Genomic DNA, 26,238 nt, shown 5'->3' on the forward strand with positions numbered 1-26,238 from the left:
CATTTAGCAGCTAAACACACGTATTTTTGGAGTGCTGGAGAAAACCTCGTCCTGTCCCCTTTCTCCCCTCCAAATTAAAAATTTTAATAAAAAAAAAATAATAATCAAAAAAAAAAAAAAAATCCACCTATTTGTTTGTTTTTAGTTTTAAAACTCATAATTACTGCTTATTATTTTAGAATATTTCATTATACATACATCAACCACACAAAGAGTCAAAGTATTTTAAGATTAATTGAATTAAGTGGTTCATGAATTTAAGTAGAGTAGCCTCTTTTACTTTAGGAATGAATGTGTTGGATCTCACAGTCTGTCTCCATGTCTCTCTGCACTCCCAGTTGGAGGGAAAACAGGCTGAAACCCACAAACAGCTCCTGCAGGAGAAACAGGACAGGCAGAAGGACGTGGAGAACCTGAACAATCAGCTCCTGAAGGAGAAACAGGACAGACAGAAGGACGTGGAGAACCTGAACAATCAGCTCCTGAAGGAGAAACAGGACAGGCAGAAGGACGTGGAGAACCTGAACAATCAGCTCCTGAAGGAGAAACAGGACAGGAAGGATCAAGTGAAGAACCTGAACAAAGAGGTTCATCTGATCATTACTAACTTAAATGTCTCACAGCTGCACTTTTCTTTTCCTTCCCACTTTCACTGCTGCATTCTGTGTTTATTAGAACACTAGTGCAGTGCCCGTAGGAAGTATGTATTGCTATATAAAAGTGGGAGGTTAAGTAGCTTTTTCATGGAGCAGCTAGCTACAGATGAACATCCACAGATTTCGATTCCAGTTTGTTGTCCTCGCGTATGCGGATCTCCTCAGACCGGAACAGACTCGGTCCGGACTCGTTCAGTCTCAGTAATCCTCAACAGTCAGTTTAGATGCACAGAACGGGACCGAACAGCCGGCAAAACCCGCTGCAGGTATAAAGCCGCTCGCGCCGCTGCAGGTATAGATCAGCGTGTTTCCTGAGGTGTGTCATGGGGGTGGGCTCTGCAGGGATTGGCTCTGCAGGGATTGGCTCTGCAGGGATTGGCTCTGCAGGGATTGGCTCTGCAGTGATTGGCTCTGGTGTGCACGTGGTTATGGTGGCTATGGTTGACAATGCTAGCGGAATTCGTAAATCATTTATGAAATCATTTATTAACGGTATCTTTGTAGTCCAAACAAAGCCGACGTTGCACACCCTTAAACCACACAGCAGCCATGTTGAAACTCTCAGGTCAGTCTGATCCTGATCTGCAGAGATATTTGAGGCACACACAGACAGACAGACGAGAGACAGACAGACAGACAGACAGACAGACAGATTTCTTGCTTTAATAGAGAGATATACAATGACAAATATCAGCAGCAGGATTAAAGTCCGATTACATCAAAACCAAGAGACAAAGCCAGAAACAGCATTACATCTTGTATCTAAGATAAGGACCAATGTAAAAAGAAAGATAAAAAAAGATCTGTTTATTGGGAAAGAGAAAAAAAATATGTATTTAATTAATTAATATTTAAAGATTTATTTACAGCTTTCTAACTCCATTGTTTCTGTCATGTTCCCTTACCTGTTTCTGATATACTGAACATCAATGGGTTGTTTGTCTGACATGTTTTTGTCAGTTTGTAGTATAAAGTTTAAAATGTTAATTAGTGAACATGTCCCTCATTGTCTCTCTGGACCTTCTCTCTGTCCTTCCAGGTCAAACTCAAAGAATCTGAGCTGCAGAAGCTCCGTGGAGAGAAGCAGAGGATGGAGGATGAGCTGAACACCAAGATAACACAGGTTCATCTTTTATTGATATTTAGTTAATTGTTTCGACGATATCGGGAATATATATTGCTTATAACAACAACAACAACAACAACAACAACAACTAGACTGGTTGGTTGCTAACTGTGGCTAACAAGCAAACAATTTAAAGCTGAATGATTTTAATATTAACACAAAATAAGTGCAATGCACCTTAAATATTTGACACTGCTATGAGCTGTTCCTTAACCAAACTAACAACTGGCTTAGAATTTACATTAGCACTCCTTCAGGTGGATAATACAATAAAACACATTAACCAAAGCTAGCGCTTATCTAGCGATACAATGCAAGTTGAAGTTGTTCTCTTATTTTGCACAGACAGTGTTTACATTTGGAAATGTTGCATTGATGTATGCATCCAGTGGGTAGGGTGGCCACTCGTCCGGCTTTTAAACGCCCTGTCCGGCTGCAGGAGAAGGGTCCAGCTGCGGCTTGGGCGTTCCTGGTAGTGTTTCATCGACCAATCGCAATTCATACTTTGCACGTGACGTCACAGCTACTAGCTGGCGGGCAAGAACATCGTTCTCCAGCAACGGAACCCAGTAAACTAATCAAGGATCTTACCAGGACGTCGCCAGTTTTACTGTACAGAAGTATATATATATATCATATGTACGTGATTTTACTTGATGAGAAGAAGAATACATGTTACTGTTGTACTGCGTCTACTTACTTACAGTTACTTTGCATACATAACGTTATTATGGTACAGTTATTACTACTACATTAACGTTACAACCTAACAGATTACTAACAGGATTAAAGACATTTCACTGCTCCAGCTGCTCTTGTCTGTTGTCTGATGCTATGTGGAGTGGATGAGCAGGTAGGCTACAATGTCTGACATCCTGTTAGCCATATATGATACAGTCTAGTTGGCATAAGGTTTTTTTAAACTAACGTTACTTATCAAGCTGTCATTGGCGGCAGGCAGGGTGTACATATTCAGATGAAGACTTCAGATGTCACTTTGTGTAGAGCTACAAACATACAAACATTCGCAAACGTTAGCTGATTCTCACCTCCCATACGACAGCGTTGTTAACCCATCCACTCTTGAAGAAAGATAGCTATCTGTACTTTTGTAGGCTTTCATTTTTTACGGATATATGTAAATATATGTTTCTTGCCCACCAGGTAACCATGGTAATCACGCGACTGCAAAGTATGAATTGTCCTCAACAACTGGTAGAAATATGGACTAGTCCTACACGTAAATGTAAGCATATTAAGATGTAATTGGACTAAGGTTCTGTAGATGGCTTAGCTTGCTAACGTTAGTTCTATAATACATTTACAGACTACTAGATCTTATTTTGAAACTTCTGTTGAGAAACACTAACGAGCGAATGTTATATTAAACCGGATGTTGACAGTTACAGTTCAGCAAGAAAGGCGAAGAAGAAGGGGGCGTTCCAGTCAGCGAAAACGGGAACCCCCACCAGCACGAGAACGCCCATTTGTGGCTGCAGTTGGATGATATTGGGCTGCAAGTGCAGCTTTAAGCTGGACACTCATTTGTCCTCCTTTTGAGAAAATAACTAAAAAGGTCGCCTTTTGACACATTACCTCGTTAGTTTAATACTTATTGGCTAAAAATGTGTGTCAAAATAAGTAATTTCATTGGTTACATTATCTGTTGTGACCTATCAACACATGGCTAATTTAAATATTCAAATGAGCCATGTGTGCTCACTCCCAGTTGTTACCACCAGGCTGTCAATCAAGCTCTCAGTGACAGAGAACATAACATCGGTTGTTGGACTGAAATTCTGAAAATGCTCATACTCATATTTATTATTAGCTATGTGGTATGTGTATGCACCTTTATGTAATCTGGTGGAAAAACATTCAAATTTAAAACCGGATCATACCAAACAAATATCTGCTTGCGTGTCCCCGTGTATGTAAAGTGTCCTCCTGTTTGATGTGACGGAAATGGCCACCCTACCAGTGGGGCATCACAATAAAATGAGGCATAATGTGTTAATTCCACAATAGGAGATATGTTATGTTGGTATTAACAGTTTTGGTGTTAAAAGCCTGCATATATCGGTATCGGAAATTGAGAGTTGGACAATATCGGAATATCGGATATCTGCAGAAAAGCCAATATCGAGCATATCGAGTTTTGTTTACACCTACCTGTTTGTTGTTTTTAGTGTTAAATCTCATATTACTGCTGTATTTTATCTTTAGAATATTTCAATGTATAACAACATCAACCACACAAAGAGTCAAAGTATTTTAAGGTTGAAAGATTAAATTAAAAAAACTCTTCTTGATTCATGAATTTAAGTAGAGTAGCCTTTTTACTTTAAGATTGAATGTGTTGGATCTCACAGTCTGTCTCCATGTCTCTCTGCACTCCCAGTTGGAGGGAAAACAGGCTGAAACCCACAAACAGCTCCTGAAGGAGAAACAGGACAGGCAGAAGGACGTGGAGAACCTGAACAAACAGCTCCTGAAGGAGAAACAGGACAGGCAGAAGGACGTGGAGAACCTGAACAATCAGCTCCTGAAGGAGAAACAGGACAGGAAGGATCAAGTGAAGAACCTGAACAAAGAGGTTCATCTGATCATTACTAACTTAAATGTCTCACAGCTGCACTTTTCTTTTCTTTCCCACTTTCACTGCTGCATTCTGTTTATTAGAACTTATACAATGACAAATATCAGGAGCAGGAGCAAAGCCAGAAACAGCATTACATCTTGTATCTAAGATAAGGACCAATGTAAAAAAACAAAGGTTAAAAAAAAGATACTCAACTGTTTATTGGGAAAGAGAAAAACATATTGCAAAAGATTTATTTACAGCTTTCTAACTCCATTGTTTCTGTCATGTTCCCTTACCTGTTTCTGATATAGTGAACATCAATGGGTTGTTTGTCTGTCCCTGTTGTCATGTTCCCTTACTCGTCTTAATGAAAGAACATGTTTCTCCACTCAGCTCCAGGAAGAACAGCAGAGGACGAGGGAAGCTGAGGAGAAGCTGCAGACTAAGATCACAGAGGTTTGTAGATTTGTAAATATAATTTACTTTAATCACTATCAGTTTATTTCATTGTCATTGATACTTTCTCCATCTTTTCTCAACACACTGATTTATTTCCAGCTGGCTAATAGTTTATATATTGTGAAACATTTTTAAACACAAATCAGACTATGGAGTAACTTCCTGTAATGTCTTATTGTTTATTTGATTTTAAATGGTTTTTGTTTCTTCTGAAATCAAAATACAAATACATGTATTCTAGTGGTAACCATTCTCTTTACCACAAACTGAACTGCACCTTGATGAAGTTGACAAAATACAGAAAGGAGCATAAACCAGTTTGATTTCACAGAAAAGAAAAAAAAAAAACAGAACCAGAACACATATAAGTTTGATATCACAGAGATCACAGTGACTACACTTATGTCTAGGTCAATTAAGAGAAATTGTAACAGATTCATTTGGGATGAAGAAGAGCAGAGCTGCTGAAAGAGTGCAGTTCTAAGAGGAGACAGAACACAGTGCCTCCTGTTGTCCATATTTCATATTTAATCAGACCTGTGATTGTATCAATGTCAAAATCAGAGTTTAAATACAGTGAATGCAATGATTAACTCACTCTGGTGGTTATTATATACCATATTATATTATATATGAAAGTGGACTCAGGTTGACAGAAACACAGAGCAGTGTAACAGTGAATGTATTCATTCTATAAATATGATAAAGATTAGATTTTGTTGTTGAACCCTGCTGACACTGCTGACTTTGAGACATTCTGCTTCTTTACTTTAATGCTCTTATTTTAGAATTACATGTTGAATTCATCAGTTTAGTAGTGCACTGATTGTTACAGCTGATATTTACAGTATATATTCACAGTATAAACAGAGGTTGAACCCGACTAAACTATGGGCACTTTAAATCTCTCTTCATCCCTCTTTTTCCTTCCATTGGAAAATAAGCTCACGGAGGAGAAGAAGAAAAAGGACGAAGCTGAGAAAAAAGTGGAGAACCTAAAGAAGGAGACCAAGGTACATTTTCTATCTTAAAACACTGTAAATTAATGGAGCAGTGTTTTCATCTCACTGTCTTTTAATCTTCTTCAAAAATTATTTATATTTATCTGAAACCAAGACAGTCTATATCTGAGACACTACCATTATCATCACCTCTCCATATAACAAAAAGTCACAATAACTATTATAATTCCTCTGTAAATGTAAACAGTGAAGCAAAGATAGTTTTTTACTTGTTCAATGTCAACCTGTAGGCTCCGGCTAGGGGTCTACGGTATTTCACTCCCCAATATCTCTATGTAAACATATCTGCAGGGAGGGATGAGGTCGGAGCCTGGACGCCAAGATCTAAATAGTTATACTGTTGTAATAACATTTCAAATATGAGTTGTCTGAATGAACTACAGTAAAACACTGCTGACAGATCAATATCCATCTGTCTGTCTGTCTGTTAGCTAGTTGATTTATCCTGAATAACTAATCTGTGTGTGTCGTTTCCCTCTCAGCAGGATGAAGCTGACTAGTAAAGGTATTACATCCCTCTCAGAAACACCTTAAGGTAATGTGTGTGTGTGTGGATGAACACTGTTAGAGTTCTACAGTGTGTACGTGTGTACAATATGCACAACAATAACATTTCAAATAAGCCATTCAAACAAATGAATAACCTGTTATTTACCCTACGATCCATTTCTCTTGTTTCCATGTAAAGAGGGAAATGACATTCAATCACACACAATGAATTTAACACACTAACATTTGTTTGTTAGTCTTCCTACTCACATCCACTTATTCCATTCAGCACTGTGGATGAGTTCCATTGAGATAAAAGAAAATATGATAAAAAATAATAATAACAAAAGCAACACTATTATTATCATTATGACTATATTTAACTTAAACTGTTGAATGATTCTGCTTGTCAGTGTGTGACCTTTTCATTTCACAGATGTCACACTCGGATTATGGTACCCGTTGTACTCGCCCTGTCCTGGAGCTCTGCAGACAGACTGCAGGTGGCCCTCATTGGGGACACTGGAAAGATCCAACATCTCTCAGTTTATAGCCACTGAAATATAATAATGATAGCCCAGCCTACACCAACATGCATCCTGAAGAGTAAAGAGTGCAGTGTTAAACATCAGAGACAGCAGACTCAGATCTTCCTGTGAACATAATAAAGTCGTAAAGATGTGGTCACATGACTTTACAATCAGTAAAAAAACAATGAACCCCTTTTCTTTCATGAATATTGAATATAACACATTATATTTTTATTCTTAACAATTCAAAACATCTTCTGTTTCAAATGTGCTGAAAAAAGCTAAATATAAATTACTATAATAGAATTATTAGAATTTAACTATTAAAATGGTTCAAATAAATTAAACCCTGACTCTAAATCAGATCTAATGTAACTCAGGAATTATTATTTACCATTTTTTATTATTTATGCTAAAGTTTCTTTTCCATTGAGGTGCAAAACTAATGTACAAACAGTAAACAGCAGATTTGTAACAGTTGTCTTTTGGATCTTCTTCACAGTGAAGATATTTTTTGTCTTTCTATGTTTTGTATTATTTGTTATTGAATTTAAAATGTAGGTTTATCTATCTATCTATCTATCTATCTATCTATCTATCTATCTATCTATCTATCTATCTATCTATCTTTTTTATGGACTTATTTTTTCTGTTGATGAAACTAAAAGTAACCTAAACTAATTATTCTATCTAATCGCTTTTTAAATCAGCTCTTTTAATTGGTACATTATTTTAACATACTGGGTATGTCCTTTGAGATTGAGTGAAATTTCATTAAAAGTGTGATTTAACTCTTAATAAATTAAAAAAAATTAATGATCTGCACATATGCAGAATCTTCGTCTGCATTGCAAAATTCTTTATATACATTTTACTCTTCTTGAAATAGCAACCAATTTTACATGATGTCTTTTATTGTCTTTATAATATGTTTTTGTATATTATTTTAAATTTTCTATTCCTCTCATTATGCTTCTTGACGTGCTCTACATGTTTCCATTGCCCTGTGTTTGTTGTTATACACCAATATACAAAGGCAATTTCCTTTATGTGAAAACCTACTTGGCAATAAAAGTCATTGTGAATCTGATCATTATTACGTTATTAAGTTTCAGAATCTGTGACTGAAGATCAATTCAAATATTTAAATGATAGTCTTAAAGACTGGCAATACAACAAAGGCCAATATGAGGAAGACCAACACAACATTATGCACTGACTGTCTGAACTTCACTTTGATCATTTTAATATCATAATGTTTCTACACATTACAAAGTGCTTCACACAGGCTGACAACTTCATAACCAACTGATTGTGCAACAGTAGCGTTCAGTAATGGCTGTAACATGTTGTTAAAAGTTCAAAACATATGAACATATTAGCAAATTGTGGCATAAGATGAAAATGGGACTGTCACTTAGAAGTTGATGTGCGTCCTTTGATTGTTTGTATTCGTAAACCAGGCAGCTTTTTAAATGCTGCTGCTGCAAGGAATTGTGGGATGGCATTATCTCCTTTTGTAGCTAAAAAGATGGTCCAGTGTATCCGATGCTATAGAGATAAGAAAGGAAGCATCGAAGCATCTTTCCTCAGCATTTAGAGAATGTTCTCTGATCATGGCTGCCACTGAAATCCTTCCAGGTCCTTTCACTCAGTCAGGAACCTTCCTGAGCAAAAAAGTGTTTTGTATTGCTATTTTGGGACAGACTAAACTAAAGTCAGGGGCTCAGTAACCAACGGTTTAATGTGAATATATTTTTATTATTACTTCATATTCTGTGGTTACATTGATGAATATATATGAGGCCTACTCGAGACACAGTTCACCTACTCAGCTCTATCAAACCACTAACGTTTTACTGTTTCTACCGAGGCTCCTGAATGCCTCTTCTACATACACACGTTTTCTCATGTGGTTTGTGTCTGAGAAGCTCAAATTATCACCAGCATCATCAGTCTAAAACAAAACACAGAACAACATAAACCATCAGCTCGCCTTTTATAAATACTTCATACATCAGTCAGTACCTCTGTGGGTGAGAGAGTGACAAATATACTCTGTATTAGTTGGTTACCTTTATATATGAGCATGAGTTTTCTGTGTAACTGTGAGTTTCCCACAGTGAAGTAGTCCCACCAGCAGCAGCAGCAGAGCCACCATCACAATGGTGAACACAGTCCTTAAGAGGAGGAGAACATAAAAGGAGTGATCTGAGGAGGGACAAGTCTCTGTGTGAAGAGCTGCAAAGACAAGAGGATATATGTGCTGTAACAGCATGACAGTATTAACAGTGTGTCACAGGTTGTCTCTAAGGGCTGCTGTAGCATTACTCTGGTACATACTGAACATCTATCAGGTTGCTGTTCTGCTTTTTATACAACCATTAGAAGATAAACAGTGCAATGTCTCACCTCTGACAGCCAACCAGCTCTCTGCTGATTCTCCAGCTCCAGAGATCTTACACTTGTAGAGTCCTTCATCAGACTTGGAAACACTGTGGATGATCATCTCTCCTGTAGAGCTGCTGCCCATGAGGAGGCCATCTTTATAGAAACCAGCTGTGAGGTTGGAGGAAGTCGTCTTGTTTCTGCAGCTCAGAGTCACATTGTAACCTTTTCTTACAGAAAGGACTGGACTATCCAGGATCACTGACCCCCCTGAAAAACAAAGACCTTTAGTGCTCTTTAAGTAGCACAGAGACTGGAGAAGAAGTGTTTAATTCATTCTTCCACTCAAAGGCTACCAGCAACTTTTAAGGTGGAATGTTTTTCCTGCATAAGTTAATGTTGTGAATCAATCAACACACCTTAAATGTCAAGACATAAGCTTTATTGAGGATTGGATCTTCAAGGAAAAGTGTGTATGAATTTCAACCAGATTATGAGAACAGCAAATATTCTATTTCCTCCCTTCGCGATAAAAGTGGCAAAGCGTTGCTCTGGCAACACTAAACCTATGAATTTGGTGAAATACTACAATATGTCTAATTTCTGGGAGTAAGCTTGCAAGGTTGATTTTAATCTGTTTTTTTAGTTCTCTCAAGGTATTTATTTTTACATTTGAGGCCATAACCTCATGGACTTCAAGCAGTGACCTTTTATAGAAACTTAATTTAACATACCAGTAATGGTGATGTTGGCGCTGTTGGTTCTCTCTCCTCCTTCAGTCTCACACCAGTACTCTCCACTGTCTGATGGATAGGCTCTGTGAATGGTGCAAGAAAGTACTGGAGTCCCCTCACTGCATGCTGAAATGAACTCCACAGTGTTCCTGATCCCTCTCCACTGAGTGGAGCCATCGAGACCCTCACAGTGAAAGGAGACGGACTCGTATTGAAAGGCCTGCAGTCGGTTTGGAACAATACGGAAAGCTGCATCTGAGACAGAAAGACAGAGTGAGTTAAAAACAAATTGAACTGCTGGAAAAATCTCTTTTAAAGCACAAAATCAAGACATCAGCACATTGTGACAATTTAATTAGTGCAGTCTGACGTACATTTGAAATGTAAGTCATGACAATTCAAATTCTGGATCATTACTGCACAAAAATGTAACAACTTTAATGATACCATCCTTTAGAAGTTTAAAGGATATTACCAATATACAAACATAAAATATCTGTCTTATCTTTAGCTGAGTCCTACCTACCTCTGTTCTCAACATGTGCACCCAGCAGAATGAATCCAACCATGACTGTATAGACAAAGGAAACAAACTATACATGAACCATAGACTCATTTACTGTATATATTCATACAAGAACATGTCACACTTGAAAAGAAGAGACCTGAGATGCAGTACTCACACAGTCTGAAGCAGAAAGCTGCAACCACCATGTTGTCTCGGTGCTGACTGAGCATCAGACTGAAGTTCAGCTGAAGTAGAATGCAGATGAAAGCTTCCTCTTCCTGTTTGGTTTTCTGATGTTGAAAAGCTGAGGCCAAACTTAGGTGGCTTCAAAATATAGCTCTGTGGTACACCCCTTTGCTTACAAGTTAAGAAGCTGATCAAGAACTGCGAAATAATTTCTATCAGCCATTGACTTATATTTATAGATACAGCACGACCTTGATGACTGAGACACAAACCTAAAGCTCCTACTAGTAGTTTCCTGTTTCCCAGGAGGAGACACTACGTTAATGCAACATAACTCGTAGCACGATTGTGCAAACATACCAGATGCAATGTGTAATCCTTGTGCCTATTGTCCTGGTTGCAAGGGGGACAATAAAGCCGAGGGGCTATCAATGCAGCTGTTGTGTTCTTGTGTAGAGCCACCAGATAGGGTTTCACTGTACCTATAGACAACTGAACAGACCTGCTGTGCTGTACCCCGACAGCTGAAAGACAAATTAATATTTTGTTTTACAGGCAGACATTTCTTTTGAAGAGCTACAGTCAGCATGAACGCTCCACTAAAATCTGATGTATGTAGATGCTGCTGGGCTTCAATCAGCATCCGTATGAACAGCATGGACCTGAGAAAGAAGTCAGTTATATTGATGGGTCAGTCGCAAACGGGTGAATGATCAAAGAGCCGGCTCTCTGAAGTGAACGACGGGAGCTGGCTCCTGATTGGGAGCCGGATCTGGATTTTTTTCCTGTTTTTTCCCCCGTTTCTTTTCTGTTAAAGCCATGTGATTGGTCAAGATGTGAGGCGGCGTCTGTGTATCTACACTGAGCAGGAGCGGAGGGAGGGGTTACAGACACACTAGGCACAGGGGGGAGACGTGAGAGAACGAGAGAACTTGGAGCTACATAGACAGAAACACTGGAAAGGTGAGGAGAATAAGTGACAGGAAACGTAGTAAAGTTTGGACACATTTTATTGTGATGGACAGTTCAAAGGCAGAGTGTAGACTGTGCAAAGTTACAAATTTCATATCGAGCAGCTTTTTGTCTAATTGAGATGGGTCTTTTTTGTATTTTCTAATTTATTTTTGTAGCACTTTGTTCCATGTTGAGTATATTAATAAATCCATATAAATAATAAACATTTGATATAATGTTATATGTACATTAGTAATTTGTTTTACACATAATTTGGTAATAAATTAAGCAAAAAAAACCTGAGGAGCAACTTGGGAGCCGAAAGAGCCGTCTCTTTTTAGTGAGTCGAGCCAAAGGAACCGGTTCTCTAAAAAGAGCCAGAATTCCCATCACTAGTCAGTCAGTGTGAACCTGAAGTCCTGTTCTGCCCCCTGCAGTAAGATAATGGACCTAACAACTACCTCATGAATACTTCCCTTTTCTCCAGTTGGTAAGACATTAGAAAATCATTGTTATTGCTCTTGATGCTTTAATTGCAGCTGTAATATGTTATACTAGTGATCAGTTACCTAGCAACAGGCTCAAAGTTCAACTGTTAACAAAGACAATCAAAGTGAAAGTGATCTTAGTTCTTGAACCCAGACAGAAACCCCATATTGTGTTTAACCTTAAGTGATAAATTAATTATAACACTTTTCAAAATCAGAATCAGAATCAGAAATAAATGTCCTTCAGTAAATCTTAAATTTCATTTTTGATTTGTTTCTGCTGGATCAAATAAAATAATATGCAGCAACCTGCACTGGATAAAATAAAGTGAGATAAGGTCACAGTCAATGATTTACAGACAGGCTGTGTAGTCTCATTAAATGGCCGACACATCATGCAGGTACGTCGTCTTATTCATTTGTTTTTGCCTATTTTACATGTTTCAACTTCTATTTTAGAAGACAATATCACCTTTAGAACAAAAGTAGGTCTGCATGTATGGTCTTTTTGTCATTGGAAATGTTGACGCCAACAATTATAACAAGTATAACACGGTTTTAATTGCGCCATGCATAGGTATGCTTATATGTACAATCTGTTTTTGAATTGTACGGGGGTATGTAACTAACTTTACATTGAAACACAAATTAATATACAGAGTCGCAGATACACACACCAATAATAAAACAGTATTATATTTAAATATACCAAGATATCAGATTATTTATATTTCATTGATTAAAAAATAGAGGAGATAACAGAAGCTTTGATTTAGAAGAAGCACTTGATGTATTTTACATTTTGACTGTATCTGGGATTTGTCCTACATTATGTTCTAAAGGTCAGAATATCTGCCCTATATCTAGCCTGTGTGACTATTTATTCCTCAATTACTTCATTCATTCATTTCACCCAAAAGAAACAATTCAAAGGCATTTCTTTCAAACATCATATAACTGCTCCATTTTCAGACCTGCAGGAGGCTTCACGGAACAGACAAACTGACACTTCAGTCTCCACTCCGGCCCCTCAGTGTTTTGGTTTTACATCTTCTCCTAACACACTCTTGTAAAGGTAAGTAACACACAAATGCTCTTCATATTTCGGGTTTTATATCAAATTCAATTACGTGTGACGTATGTTGATAAAGTATCTTCTGCTATGTTAAGCAGCTATATTCATTCTAAACTATCTTCATCTTCCACTTTTTTATTGATGTATGGAAAATAATGCTGCTATGACTGGTAATTTACTTTAAGACAAATGCTCTGTATTATTACAACAGTGCCTTGTAGCCACTTCCTACCACAGGAATTAATGAACAGATCTAATATGTTCCAGGTCAGTCTCAGCTAATTGGTCCACTTCAGTCAATACTGGCAGGAGTGGGGGATGACATCATTTTACCATGTCACCTGCAACCTGCGGTGGATGTTACTACAGAGACTTTGGAGTGGAAGAGATCTGACCTTAACCCGAGATATATCCATGTGTGGCGTTCTGGTCAGGATCTCGTAAATGTACGAAATCCATCCTACAAAGGAAGAACATCACTGTTCATCAATGAACTGAAGCACGGAAACATTTCACTGAAACTCTCCAAAGTACAACGCTCTGATCAGGGAACATATGAATGCGACCTTCCACTGCTTCAAAAACAATCTTCTGTGAGGCTTGTTGTTGGTAAGTACACACACAGTGAGTGTTCATAGTGCGGTTTGGTGTAGGCTCTGCATCCAGTAACAGTTTGAGTGAGAACACACAACTTATAAATAATACATTTAAATGTACAGTGTGTGCAGGATTTAGTGTCTTCTAGTGGTGAAGTTTCTGATTGCCACTAACTGAACACCCCTGGCCACATTGTTGCATTTCATATACGAGGCATAAAACTTGCAGGAAGTGAGATTTAATTGTTTCATGCTGATAGGTAGTCGGTGAGGAAGCTTTTATTTTTGTTTGTGACGCCTGAAGAGTGGGAGGAAAGGTGGGAGAGGCAGAGAAGATGATACACAGCAAAGGGCCATAGGTCGGAGTCAAACCCATGACCGCTGCAGCAAAGATTTAGCCTTTTCACCCCCTGGTGGTGAGGAACATTAAGGCATCTACATCACTTGGCTCAACAGAGAGGCCGAATTGTATATCATCAGCTAGCTATTGAAGTTAATATTATGTCCCCTACTGACTTAGTGCCATCATGTGAAAACAACTTGTTCAAAAGTATCTTGCTTGAATGTAGAAGGCTTGATATGGGCCTATAATTGTTTACTGTTTGTGGGGCCCTGTATAGTTTGATAATGATGTAGCAATATCTAATATCTGTGTAGGATTTGAAATATGAATTTTCTGCAAGATATTATTTTGAAAGTTATTTTCTTAATTTCAATACTTTGGGGAATAAAAGTATGTTATGGTATTATTGTTAATATCAATATTTTCCTTTTCACTGACACCACTCTGTTAAACCTTTCTCAGCATCACACACTGCCTCCTCACCTGTCATCAGTTTATTGGGGGTCGACAGAAAGAGAGGAGCAGTGATCCTAAACTGTGACTCTAACAGCTGGTATCCAGAGCCTGAGGTGGTCTGGCTGGACGGTGAGGGAAACCTCCTCTCTGCTGGACCTACAGAGACAGACAGAGGTCCTGATGACCTCTATACTGTCAGCAGCAGAGTGACTGTGGAGAAGAGACACAGCAACAACTTCACCTGTAGAGTCCAACAGAAGGACATCAACCAGACCAGAGAGACACACATCTATGTTCCAGGTTAACATTTATTTATATATATTTTTTATGAAGGGATCACTGTTATTGTTTTAAATAGCTGAGGTCAACTGTACTTTTCTATAATTACCACGTTTTTTTGTGTTTTATCTTTTCAGATGATTTTTTTGAGGTTGAGTCCAGCTCTTCTTCTGCCACAGTTGGTTTGGCTGTTAGTTTGGCTGTTTGCATCCTGATTATATTGTTACTTGTCTACTTTTTGTGTGGAAACGCAACACAAACAGTAAGTTACAATGTTAAAGTTATTTTAAAGAGAATAATGATAGGAATTGTGTAATTATGTGAATGAAATGTTCTCTTTGATCAAAGTACCAGTATTTTCAGCCTGTTATTGTCTCCAGGTAGTCAGATGCTTTGTCACACTCCCTCTGTGTCTCATACAGACTAACAAGGTACCTTTAACACAGGGCTGTGAAACTCAAATAACCTTCCGGCCACTGTTGGAGTTGTTAGTTCAACCAAATAGAAAAAAAATTCCAAATAATAATAATGTTGCAGGATATGTTTGACATCATGTCACGGGTCGGAAATGGCCCCAGAGCCGGTATTTTTAAGGCCCCTGCTTTAACATCTGTATGAGACGCACAACAGAAACCCATCCATGTCTGGTGTTATATCTTTATAACCCATTTTATACCTGATTTAATTCTGAAATGTCTCATGTGCTTTGATACTTAAGTGAAATGTAAATAAATGTCTTTTGGACTTTAATATTAAACCTTATTTTTCCACAGAGACCAAGAGAAACCACAGGGATGAAACTGATGCAGGAGCAAGAGAGATGCTCAGGTCACATGAAACAGTGCAAATGGAGGTGAACGAGGGAAAAGAGAAGAAGAATAACTCACGTGTAAGTAAAGAAACAGGACTTTGCTTTCAGGGATTAAACTAGGAAAAAGTCAGGAAAAGTAAAGTTTCATCAGAGCAGGAAGGATAGAACATATTAACATAAAAAACAGTAAATAAAATAACTATAATGAACACAAATATGACATGTTGGAAATGTGCTAGCATTAATGAAAAATATTTTCTAGGATTAGTTTTTTTTGTCTCTAATCTCAGTCTCCTTTCTCTCTTTCAGATTAAGTGGCCGTTGGTTACCAGCCAAACGTACCAGACCTTGAAGGCAGAGGTTGGTATTTGTATTTTCCACAGAAGGTTTCTTTCCTTTAAGTTCTCCTTCAGATTGATCTCTATCAAAAATATAGCATTGTGACTTTTAAATATCAAACTCTCCTTTGTTGTCATGCTCCCTGCTGAGATACTGTACATATATTTGTAACCTGACAGACCTGTTTGGCTGTCACTGTTGTCTTGTTTCCTTTTCATACACAGTACATGAATGTGGTGTTGATTCTCTTTGTATCTTCCCAACCATTCTGTTTCCAACAAACTGAAAACTGAACAAATACAGAAATGAGCATAAAGCAGTTTTATTTAAAGCAAATAAGAAATATATCCTGACAAACACATCACAGACAATGTATGATATCCTACACAGTGCTGTGACTGATGTTTGAGGTCAGTTCAACTAACTGTTATAAAAGAGAGACAAGAGAAACTCACATAGATTGATTTGGGATGAAGGAGAGCAGAGCTGTATCATCATCATCATCATCATCATCACAGATATAGAGCAGATGGAAATCCATCAACCAGGTTTTACAGCAGAAGTGATTTCATGTTCAGGAGCAGACTACTGAAACATAAAAGTCATGAAGTGTGATGATGAAACAATGCTAAGTGTGTTTATTTGAGCTGTTCCAGAGTCTGCAGGGACTCACACAGAACATTAGTGTTCAATAATCTCACATTACAAAGAAAACTAGCAGCTGAATCTATATGTATTGTGTGTCTGTATTTTAAGATTTTGAATTGAAAAAGCACTTTTCTCCATCTTTTCATCAACACATTGATTTATTTCCAGCTGGCTAATAGTTTATATATTGTGAAATCAGAGCATGGAGTAACTTCCTGTAATGTCTTATTGTTTATTTGAACTCTCATACTGTCATCTTTCATTGATATTGACTTTTGTTTACACCTGTTGTTGTTTGTCAACAGCAGGAGTTAAAACCAAAAACCAGCATGACATCTTGTGTTTCAGATCAGGACCAAAAGACAAAGAGTGAAGATATTCAACTGTTGTTTATTGGCAGAGAGAGAATAAACTGAAAACAATAAAAAAGACAAAATGTTGTAAAATAAATATTTGTGCTGAACTGAAGTAGAGAGGTTGTTTATCAGGAAGTATTAGATTAAATAAACACTAAAATAAAAGAATTACATTTAGTAGATATTGCAGTTCAGCTGATATGTTCTTTATTCTTTTCCACAAGAAAAAGTAAAATGTCCACATAAAAATGTATCTACTCATTCAGAATTCAACAATCTATTAATATGAACATTTCTAGAGTTTTCCTGTCGGACACAAGATTCTCTAAAGTTTTTATTTGACAGTAAGCACCTTTTGGTGTTGAGGGTCTTGAAGATAAAACTGGGACTTGATTTAAAGCTGTTCTGAATTCAGTTTGACCCGCTGCAGACTCCAACTTCACACTGCTGATATTAAACATTACTGTTACATTAATAACTGCATCTTCTCCATTGCACTGCAAAAGTCAGACTTGAGTCACTGAAAGTTGATTTCCAGGCAGAAGTTGGATGTTTACTTCATATGAATATGTAAAATGACAAATGTCAGGACAAGGATTAAAGTCCTCTTTTAAAGCAGATTACTTCAAAAGCAGGAGTCAAAACCAAAAGCAGCTCGACAGCTTGTGTTTCAGATCAGGACCATGAGACTAAAATACTCAACTGTATTTTATTGGCTGAAGAAAAAAAAACAAAGAATAACAAATAAAATCCATTATATTGCAAAGGAAGAATTTGTGCTGAACTTATCACAGTGTTGGTTCACTGTCACTGCTCTCATAGTGTGGTTTCAGCTGCAGCAGCTGCTTTCAGTGAGAAAGCTGTAAGAACCCACTGTACATTAGCTTTATTAGCAGCACACAGACACAGTCAGAGACTAGCTGGTGAACACAGTGGAGCATTTAGCAGCTAAACACACAGATATTTCTCTCAGGAGCTGCTGGAGACCAAAACCTTCAGGATTCTCTGCTGGTCCTCAATCACTTTTCTCCACTGACTCTCACACAGACAGAACTGTGACTTTGTTCCATCTAAAGGTCCAACTAGAAAACTCCTGTTTCTTTAACATTAATAGTTGACCTCTCTGTTATACTTGAAGTAAAATTGATTATTTGAACTCTCCTACAGTAATAAAAGAAAAGGTCTGTAATCCTCTGTCTTTCTCTCTCTCTTCAGTTTCAGAAGCTCTCAGAGGAGAAGCAGAGGACTGAGAATGAGCTGAAGACCAAGATAACACAGGTTCATCTTTTATTGATATTCATTTTTGCTTACATCCACATATTTGTTTGTTTTTACCTTAAAATCTCATATTACTGCTGTATTATATCTTTAGAATATTTCAATGTATAACAACATCAACCACACAAAGAGTCAAAGTATTTTAAGGTTGAAAGATTAAATAAAAAAAACTCTTCTTGATTCATGAATGTAAGTAGAGTAGCCTTTTTACTTTAGGATTGAATGTGTTGGATCTCACAGTATGTCTCCATGTCTCTCTGCACTCCCAGTTGGAGAATCAGCTCCTGCAGGAGAAACAGGACAGACAGAAGGACGTGGAGAACCTGAAGAATCAGCTGGAGACCAAGAAGAAAAAGGTTCATCTGATCATTACTAACTTAAATGTCTCACAGCTGCACTTTTCTTTTCCTTCCTACCTTCACTGCTGCATTCTGTGTTTATTAGAACTTATACAATGGTCTGGGGGAATACTCCATTCTGATTGGCTGCAGGGTGTCCATTAATCCCTGATATATGGACACCTACTAAGTAGTTCCAGTCAAATCGTCTGTTCACCGTTCTAAATGAATGCGCTAGCTGGCGTATCAGCCTGTCTCTAAAATGAGTAACCATAGCAACGGGAACGCAGTCAAAGCCTCTGTTTCCAATTTATTGCAACACCGCAATAACTGGTTACTGTCTTCACACAGTCAAAAACTTGCACCCACGCTTTAATCAAGGGTGTGTGTTTTTGTTCCAATCAAGCAAGAGGACACCTGAAATGACTGTGTGAGGACAGTTCAGTTGATTGAATGAACCAAGTCAGGTGTGCTGCTGCATGGTTGGAATGAAAACCTGCACCCACACCAGCCCTTTCATGGATCAGTTTGACACCCCTGCTCTACAACATACTGCCGGACCAACTTCTTCAACTTCTCCCCCACTTACTGGTTCTGCACCCAAGTCCAGCTTTTGTTGTTCGGGTGGTGGGGGACCTCCTAAGTTTGACTGTGCAGTGCTGCGACTCCAAATGTTTCTTCAAATTTGACGTAGTGTTTTTGTAGCTAGATAGCCCTTTGTCGCCACCAGCACAGAGCGTACAACGAACCTTAATATTGCCATCTTTAGCTGACACAAACTCAAAATAGTGGCTGTATTTCCAGCTACCAAACGCGCATCTCTCTCCTCCCTCCATTCTTGTTTATGTTTGTGTCTGCGTAGCCTACACGTGAACTGTCCTCATGCTGAAAACGTGACTTGTCACATAGGCTACGTGACTTTACTCCCAGAGACGCAAGAAGAAAGCAAATATATTTTTATTAAGGAAAATGACAAACATAGTAACGCACAGTGACTTGGAGCACATTAAAAGGTCATAAATCACAACCTACAGCCAATCAGAACGTAGTTTACAGACCTGACTAGATCATTCTGTGCACTAAATAAAACTAAATGTCTCTCATTTTGTTTCTCTTCATCTCTCTTTTTCCTCCCAGTTGGAGAACCCCTTGAAATGAGAAAACTAAAAGGGAGAAAGCTGAGAGAGAAGTGGAGAACCTCAAGAAGCAGCTGGAGACCAAGGTCCATGTTTTAACCTAGCACACTGTTGGTTAATGGAGCTGTTATTTCGTGTTTCTTTTATTTTCTTCACAAATGATTCATATTCAGACAAGACAATCTAAATCTGTGACACCATACCATGATCACGCCTCTCCATATAACAAAACGTCAGTATACTATTATTATATTAATAAATGGAATGGAAGTCTGAATATACGGAATGAAACTTGTCACGTGGTCAAGGCACTGCGGCAACTTTTAATCCATATATTCAAGTTTCATATTATATATCTAATAATTTCCTAAATGGCATTCCATAATAGTATATATATATATATATATATATATATATAACTATCTATAACTATTTAATTCCTCTGTAAATCTAAACATTGGTTTTGAATTTGTGCAATTCAAACTGTCATCTTTCATTAACTTTGTGTGATCAAAGATCACTGATTTACAATCAGTAAAAAAACTGATGAACCCTTTTCTTTATGAATATTGAATATAACACATTACATGTTTCTTCTCAACAGTTGTAAACATGTTCTGTTTCAAATGTGGTGAAAAAAGCAAAATGTGAATCAATTAATTGTTAATATTTAACTATTCAAATTCTAAATCTGATCAAACGTAACTCAGGAATTATTATTTTTGAATATTTATGGTGAAGTTTCTTGTCCATTGAGGTGCAACACTAATGTACATATGATACACAGCGGTTTTGTAACAGTTGTCTTTTGGATCTTCTTGACAGTGAAGATATTTTTTGTCTTTCTGTGTTTTGTATTATTTGTTATTAAATTAATGTAAATGTCAGTTTAGAATTCCCTACTGTATTTTTCTGCAATAAAGAGATACAAATCATGAATACATGTTTGATTTATGTACGTTTGTACTCAACAAAATTCAGCAACAAAAAAACAACCTTCTTCTTGGCATGGCACATACGGAATATGGTATCTTAAAATCAAGACATTTCTGCCTTTTTTTTTTATCCTACACCTCCTCATCACACCAGGCTTTTTCAAATAAAATATGTATTGTATGACAGCAGCATGATTGCAAAGCAGAACTAAAGTAAAAAACCTGATTATGTGCACAAAAAAAAGGGATCAACTTGCCTACAAAACAAAATATTCTTTGCCCCACTCTGGAGTCAATTATCTGTATGTTCCCTCATCAGAGAGCTCCACTTCGGTTTTTAAGTGAAAAGCATTGTTCTACAATCATAGGACGCATTCTCTCCAGAGCGCCACACACAGAAAGCAAAATGGTTTACAATTGTTGTTACAATTGTTACCACCGTTGAATTTCTTGCACCAATCAGTTGACTTTGACCAGTGAGTGTATGTAAAGCTTCAGCAGCTCCTATTAACTGCATCTTCTCACAAAGTGACAGCAGAAAAAGCTAAATGCACTGTAATGAAAATGTACAGTATGACTGGATGATGTTGCGGAACACTAATTGTGAAAATAGTAAAAAAAAGTTCACTGGATAATAAATGTACATGCCCTCTACTGCCTAACTTTATTTCCCATCTCTTATACAACATATGCTTTCCTTTGTTTTGCACAGAGTGCAAGTGGGTATTGCCATTTTATTTATTCATATTTATACATTTATTAAATTTATGTTCCAGACTTAACTAAAAAAAGCAACATTTTACAATATGAGACATTTTATAGATGCAGGATAATATTGTATAATCTTTTTAGTTTCACGCTATTTTCAATGGAAGTGAAACATTATATTAATGCATAATGCACTAAATGAAATGATTAAACACAAAGAAGTTCAACACAAAACTTCACAATTCAGCAGTATTTCTGATTTATCTACTAGCACAGAGTCTCTCCTCCTTTCTTCAGTCAGGTGTCTCTGCTCTTTGTGGCCTGTAAGACAGAAAACACAGAGGACCCATGGGGGATTCAAGATCAGGAGTAATTAATGAAATGAAGAGGAAGTGGCTGGAGGCCATCAGTGTTACCTTCTGGATGGTGGAATAGAGAAGTTCGTCCTCTTTTACACTTGTTGGATTCAGAGATTCAGACTGTGCTTGAGAAACAAGTAAAATGTATGGGTTATGTTAAGACACATCAACTGTGATAATCTAAATGCTACATTTTAAAGACATTATCTAAATGAATCATAATCCCCTGTTCAAGTGAAACTATCCATTTTAAGCTGCACCACTGGATAACTTAAAAAAAAATTATAAAATCTTCAGTCTTTTTCTGTTTGTTCTGTCCAACACTTTCATAATATGAGGCGTAAAGCTTAAAGTCTCAAGACTGCCATAAAGGAATGTTTTTTAACTTTTAAGCATGATGAACTGCTACATATCATATCAGCGTCTGTTTCATGAAAAAACATATTAATTTGTATGATGAATTGATGAGGAAGAATTTAACAATCTCACAGCCTGAGGGAAGAAGCTGTCTTTAAGACTGGTGGTACAGTAAAGGTAACAGATAGTAGCAGTCACACTATTGGGGTCAAAATAACAGGTCACGTTAAAATGTGGGACCAGATAAATAGAGTTCAAACATCTGTAGATCTGCTAAATGAAGATTTGGGGGGTGTCTGTTAACTCGAAGGGCATTTTTTTTATTTTTTTGAAAATATGCATTTTCATGATATACAAACCATGCAGAGGAGGAGCTTGTGGAGTCTCACTGGTTTTTAAGGTGGAGTAAACAGCTTGAAGCGAGGACTCATCCCCATCTGAAAGGGAGGAAGCAAGAGACCAGCAGACAGACAAGTGAATGTAAAAGAGCACATCAAAAATACTCACATGGGCACATTAGAAATAAATTGCAATATTGCAGACTAAAACTGTCAGCGAGCCCCCCTTACCTCTTTCCCTCTGTGGTTTTCTGCTGTGGTTTGTCTCTGGGCTCAAATTATCAGCAGCGTCTGCCGAGGCTAAAACAAAACATCACGTATGAGACGCTGAGAGGAGGTAAAAATAATACAGCCACCAGCTCAGCTGTGCAGCATGTCTCAACCCTTACTGGTAACACTTCAACTGCCACTTTCCACACGAGACAACAAAGTGACACCAAACAACTCGTCTTATTATTCTAGTTCACCACTTCATCTCTGAAAATAAGGAGTATACCAAATTTTAGAATGCAATGTGTTCCTAACAGCATGTTAAAGAAAAATATATGTATATATAAATTCCAGTAAACCTTTATTCTTCCTCTGCTTTGTCACAACCACTGCATACGTCACACCATCTGGATCAGATCCATCTCCAGAGACTGAAACATACAACTAAATGTTTATAAAACAGATAGACAGGTACACATGTTAGTGTCTATTATAGTAAATTAAGGTCCTTTTTACATCTATAGCCTTAGTTTTTTGGTCTTTAAGTTAAAAAAGATAATGGCTTGGAGTTTTAGTTTTGAGTTGACACGGAGCAATCACTACAGTTACATGTTGGCTCTCACCTATTTGACCGTCCTCGCCTGACTGGGATTCTGCTGTTGGTGTCTTTGAGGAAAAGCAGAAAACTACTGAGGGATAGAAAGTTTAGGTTAAAGATAGTGTTTTCAAAAACAATGTAGAACATGCTTCAACAATTCTCTGTAGTCTTCCCTGCACATACAACAGATAAGATTCATACTTATGCGCTGTAAAAAATAAGTGCAACAGTGTAACCAGTGTAAAACATGTTAAATTTATAACTATAAAACACAAGCGTATGAAGTAAAGTGTTAGTCAAACATATGAACATGATATCCTCAAAGCTTATTGGTTAAGCAAATGTTTCATATGATATGAAATAATATTTGAATCCATCTTGTGTTTTAAATTATTTTAAACTCGTGGCTCTTTCTGAGAAAATAATTTGATAAACATGATTATAGCTGTAATCACTTTGCCTCACCTTTGCAATGATTCCTAAATTGTTAGAAGAATATAAAAATATGATGGGATGCTCTCTGTTTCATTATGTTGAATGCCACAGTTGCCTACTAGTTTAAGTGTTTCTCTGGCAGTTATTTACATACAGTATACTATGGTGGTAGTTCATTTTCTGTACCTCTGTGTTTCCTAACATGGAGGAATCCCACCAGCAGCAGCACCAGAGCCAATATTAAAATGGTGACAGCAATCCACAGCAGGCTGAAGACACGGGGGGAGTCTGAGTCATCGGGGAGGGTCTCTTCATGAGGGGATGGAACGATGATAGAAATGTTATTTGCTGTAAAAATACAAATGAACGTAATGTTGACGGTCCAGTGTGTAACATTTACACACAACTTCACTTCTAAATACCACTACATTCTACACACAGCTCCTTTAATAAAGTCAGTTTGAGTTATTGCACTGTGGCAGGTGTCGTACAAAATATTAAAACGACTAGGTGTGCCATCATTGTGTATAAGCTGCACCCCTCCTGGCCATAAAACTACTTTGTTGTAACATTTTCATATCTCACCTCCTACAGCCAGCCAGCTTCCCGGTGATTCTCCAACATTAGAGATGCTGCACTTGTAAAGGCCTTCATCCGACTTGGTAACATTCTTAATGGTTATTCCTTCTGCAGGAATGCTCTGCACAAGGACGTCATCTTTGTAGAAAAGAGCTTGGAGGTTGGGGATAGTTGTCCTGTGTCTGCAGTGCAGAGTCACAGTGTTCCCTTCCAAGACCGGAAGAATAGGACTCTCCAATATCACAGAACCAGCTAAACAACATAGTAAAAAAAAATAAATGTTAGTTTTATGTATAAACCAGTAACTCAGACTGTAAACTCAGAATATGAAATTATATGACAAATTATACACAAAGAAATAAAATATCCATGTATAGCAGTGTATCTTCAGCAGAGATATTGTGATATTAACCACATGTTCCTTGATATTTCCCAAGGTAGCATTAAAGGCTGAGAAAAATATGTAAGCTCTGTAAGAAGCTTTCCAAGATTTAAATACCAATGTGTACCCAGTCTCAACCAGACACATAAAATCACGTAAGCACCTTCTCAAGTGGATGTAAAAGTACGAATCTGGCAGCAAAATTGGGATAACGTCTGTTAAATAAAATCTTAATTTTTTTGTATTTACAGGTAAAAAGAAAGGCAACACAGACAAAGCTTCACCCCAAATGTACTACACTTTATCAGTGATTTGTTTGGTTGGATGCAAAATCTCATAGATAGATAATATGCAGTGACTTTAGAAATACAATACACCTACCAGTCACAGTGATGTTTACTCGGTTGCTTCTCTCTTGTCCATCAGTCTCACACCAGTATTCTCCACTGTCTCCTAGATAGGCTCTCTCAATTTTGCAGGACCCCTGGGGCATCATCTTAATGTGACATTTAAAACCTTTAGAACTCCTGATCACGCTCAGTTGAGATGAGCCATCAAACCCCCCACAGTCAAAAGAAACAGAGTCGAATTGAAAATGTTGCAGTCTGTTTGGAGTGATATGAAGAAAATCTGCATCTGAAACAAAGTAAGATATTGTTCTTGATGTTTTTATCTTTTTATTTTTGTTCACTTTATGAATACGTACTGTGTTTACATCTTTTCAGTGAAAAAATCACCAGTTTGTGAAAGGGTGGCCAAAGCTTTGTATAAAACTGTCCATGACAGATGAAAATAAATAAATAATTGACAGTGCTTCTACTTTTTGACAGATTAAATTGGAACTTCTACGTTCTGGTGTTTTCTAGCAACATTGACATTTGAACTGAACCTTTAATAAAATACAGCATTAAAGAAAACTGTAGGCATCAAATTTACATCATAGGGACAAAGATTTTAAAGTTTACAATCAGATAGAGAGAATGATGCAAAAGCATTAGAATTTTATATTTGTCTCTTACCACTTTTCTGATTATAACCGTTCTGAACTTGTGCCCACAGCAGAAACATCACTGGATAAACAAAGGAACAGTTGAAAATCAGACATAAAGGGTTTGATCTAAAGGATTTAAAACTTTGGGAAAAAAGGAGAAAACGTTAGACTCAGTACTCACACAATCTGAAGCAGAGCGCTGTAACTGCCATGCTGTCTTCCTGCTGACTGTCTGAGTATCAGACTGAAATACAACCTGAGTATGTAGACGAGAACTTCCTCTTCCTGTGCAGTTTATTTCGGATGTTGATGCAAAAGCTGAAGCCAGAGTCACAGCGGCTTCAACAAAGTCTGTCAGTCTTTGAGTTATCGACACTCACTCAACAGGGTCAACCACCGCTGTCTCCTCCTGTCAAAGTGTCCTTGGGTCCCAAACCTCAAATTGCTTCGAGTGGTTATTGAGTGCCTTGTATGGCAGCAGTGAAAGTCACTTGCTCACTGACTTCTGCAAGAATCCCAGAGAGTAATTTTTGACCTCGGCCAAAAGCTTCATCCTCGGACAGTCTG

General features: G+C 37.5%; 2 protein-coding genes across 2 annotated transcripts in view; one reads left to right on the forward strand and one right to left on the reverse strand.

The window, feature by feature from the left end:
- Positions 1–20,150, forward strand: part of LOC127379579 (trichohyalin-like) — a 175,195-nt gene extending 155,045 nt beyond the window's left edge. The window contains exons 25-31 of the mRNA XM_051429380.1: positions 339–587; positions 1,696–1,779; positions 4,184–4,378; positions 4,760–4,822; positions 18,243–18,305; positions 18,575–18,661; positions 19,781–20,150. Of these exons, the coding sequence (XP_051285340.1) occupies positions 339–587; positions 1,696–1,779; positions 4,184–4,378; positions 4,760–4,822; positions 18,243–18,305; positions 18,575–18,661; positions 19,781–19,801 (762 nt within the window). The 3' untranslated portion in view covers positions 19,802–20,150. The remainder of the gene's footprint in view (positions 1–338; positions 588–1,695; positions 1,780–4,183; positions 4,379–4,759; positions 4,823–18,242; positions 18,306–18,574; positions 18,662–19,780) is intronic.
- A 1,218-nt stretch (positions 20,151–21,368) lies between these two features.
- On the reverse strand, positions 21,369–25,744 carry LOC127379596 (low affinity immunoglobulin gamma Fc region receptor II-a-like). The gene is made up of 10 exons (XM_051429408.1): positions 25,700–25,744; positions 25,062–25,176; positions 24,305–24,550; positions 23,906–24,067; positions 23,310–23,375; positions 23,046–23,117; positions 22,708–22,776; positions 22,498–22,575; positions 21,839–21,906; positions 21,369–21,743 (listed from the first exon to the last, which is right to left on the reverse strand). Exons 2-10 carry the CDS (start codon positions 25,174–25,176, stop codon positions 21,720–21,722), a joined length of 900 nt encoding a protein of 299 aa, XP_051285368.1. The 5' UTR covers positions 25,700–25,744; the 3' UTR covers positions 21,369–21,719.
- Between the last annotated feature and the right edge of the window lie 494 nt (positions 25,745–26,238).

Source organism: Dicentrarchus labrax, unplaced genomic scaffold (assembly GCF_905237075.1).
Source record: "Dicentrarchus labrax unplaced genomic scaffold, dlabrax2021, whole genome shotgun sequence".
NCBI classification, from domain to species: domain Eukaryota; kingdom Metazoa; phylum Chordata; class Actinopteri; family Moronidae; genus Dicentrarchus; species Dicentrarchus labrax.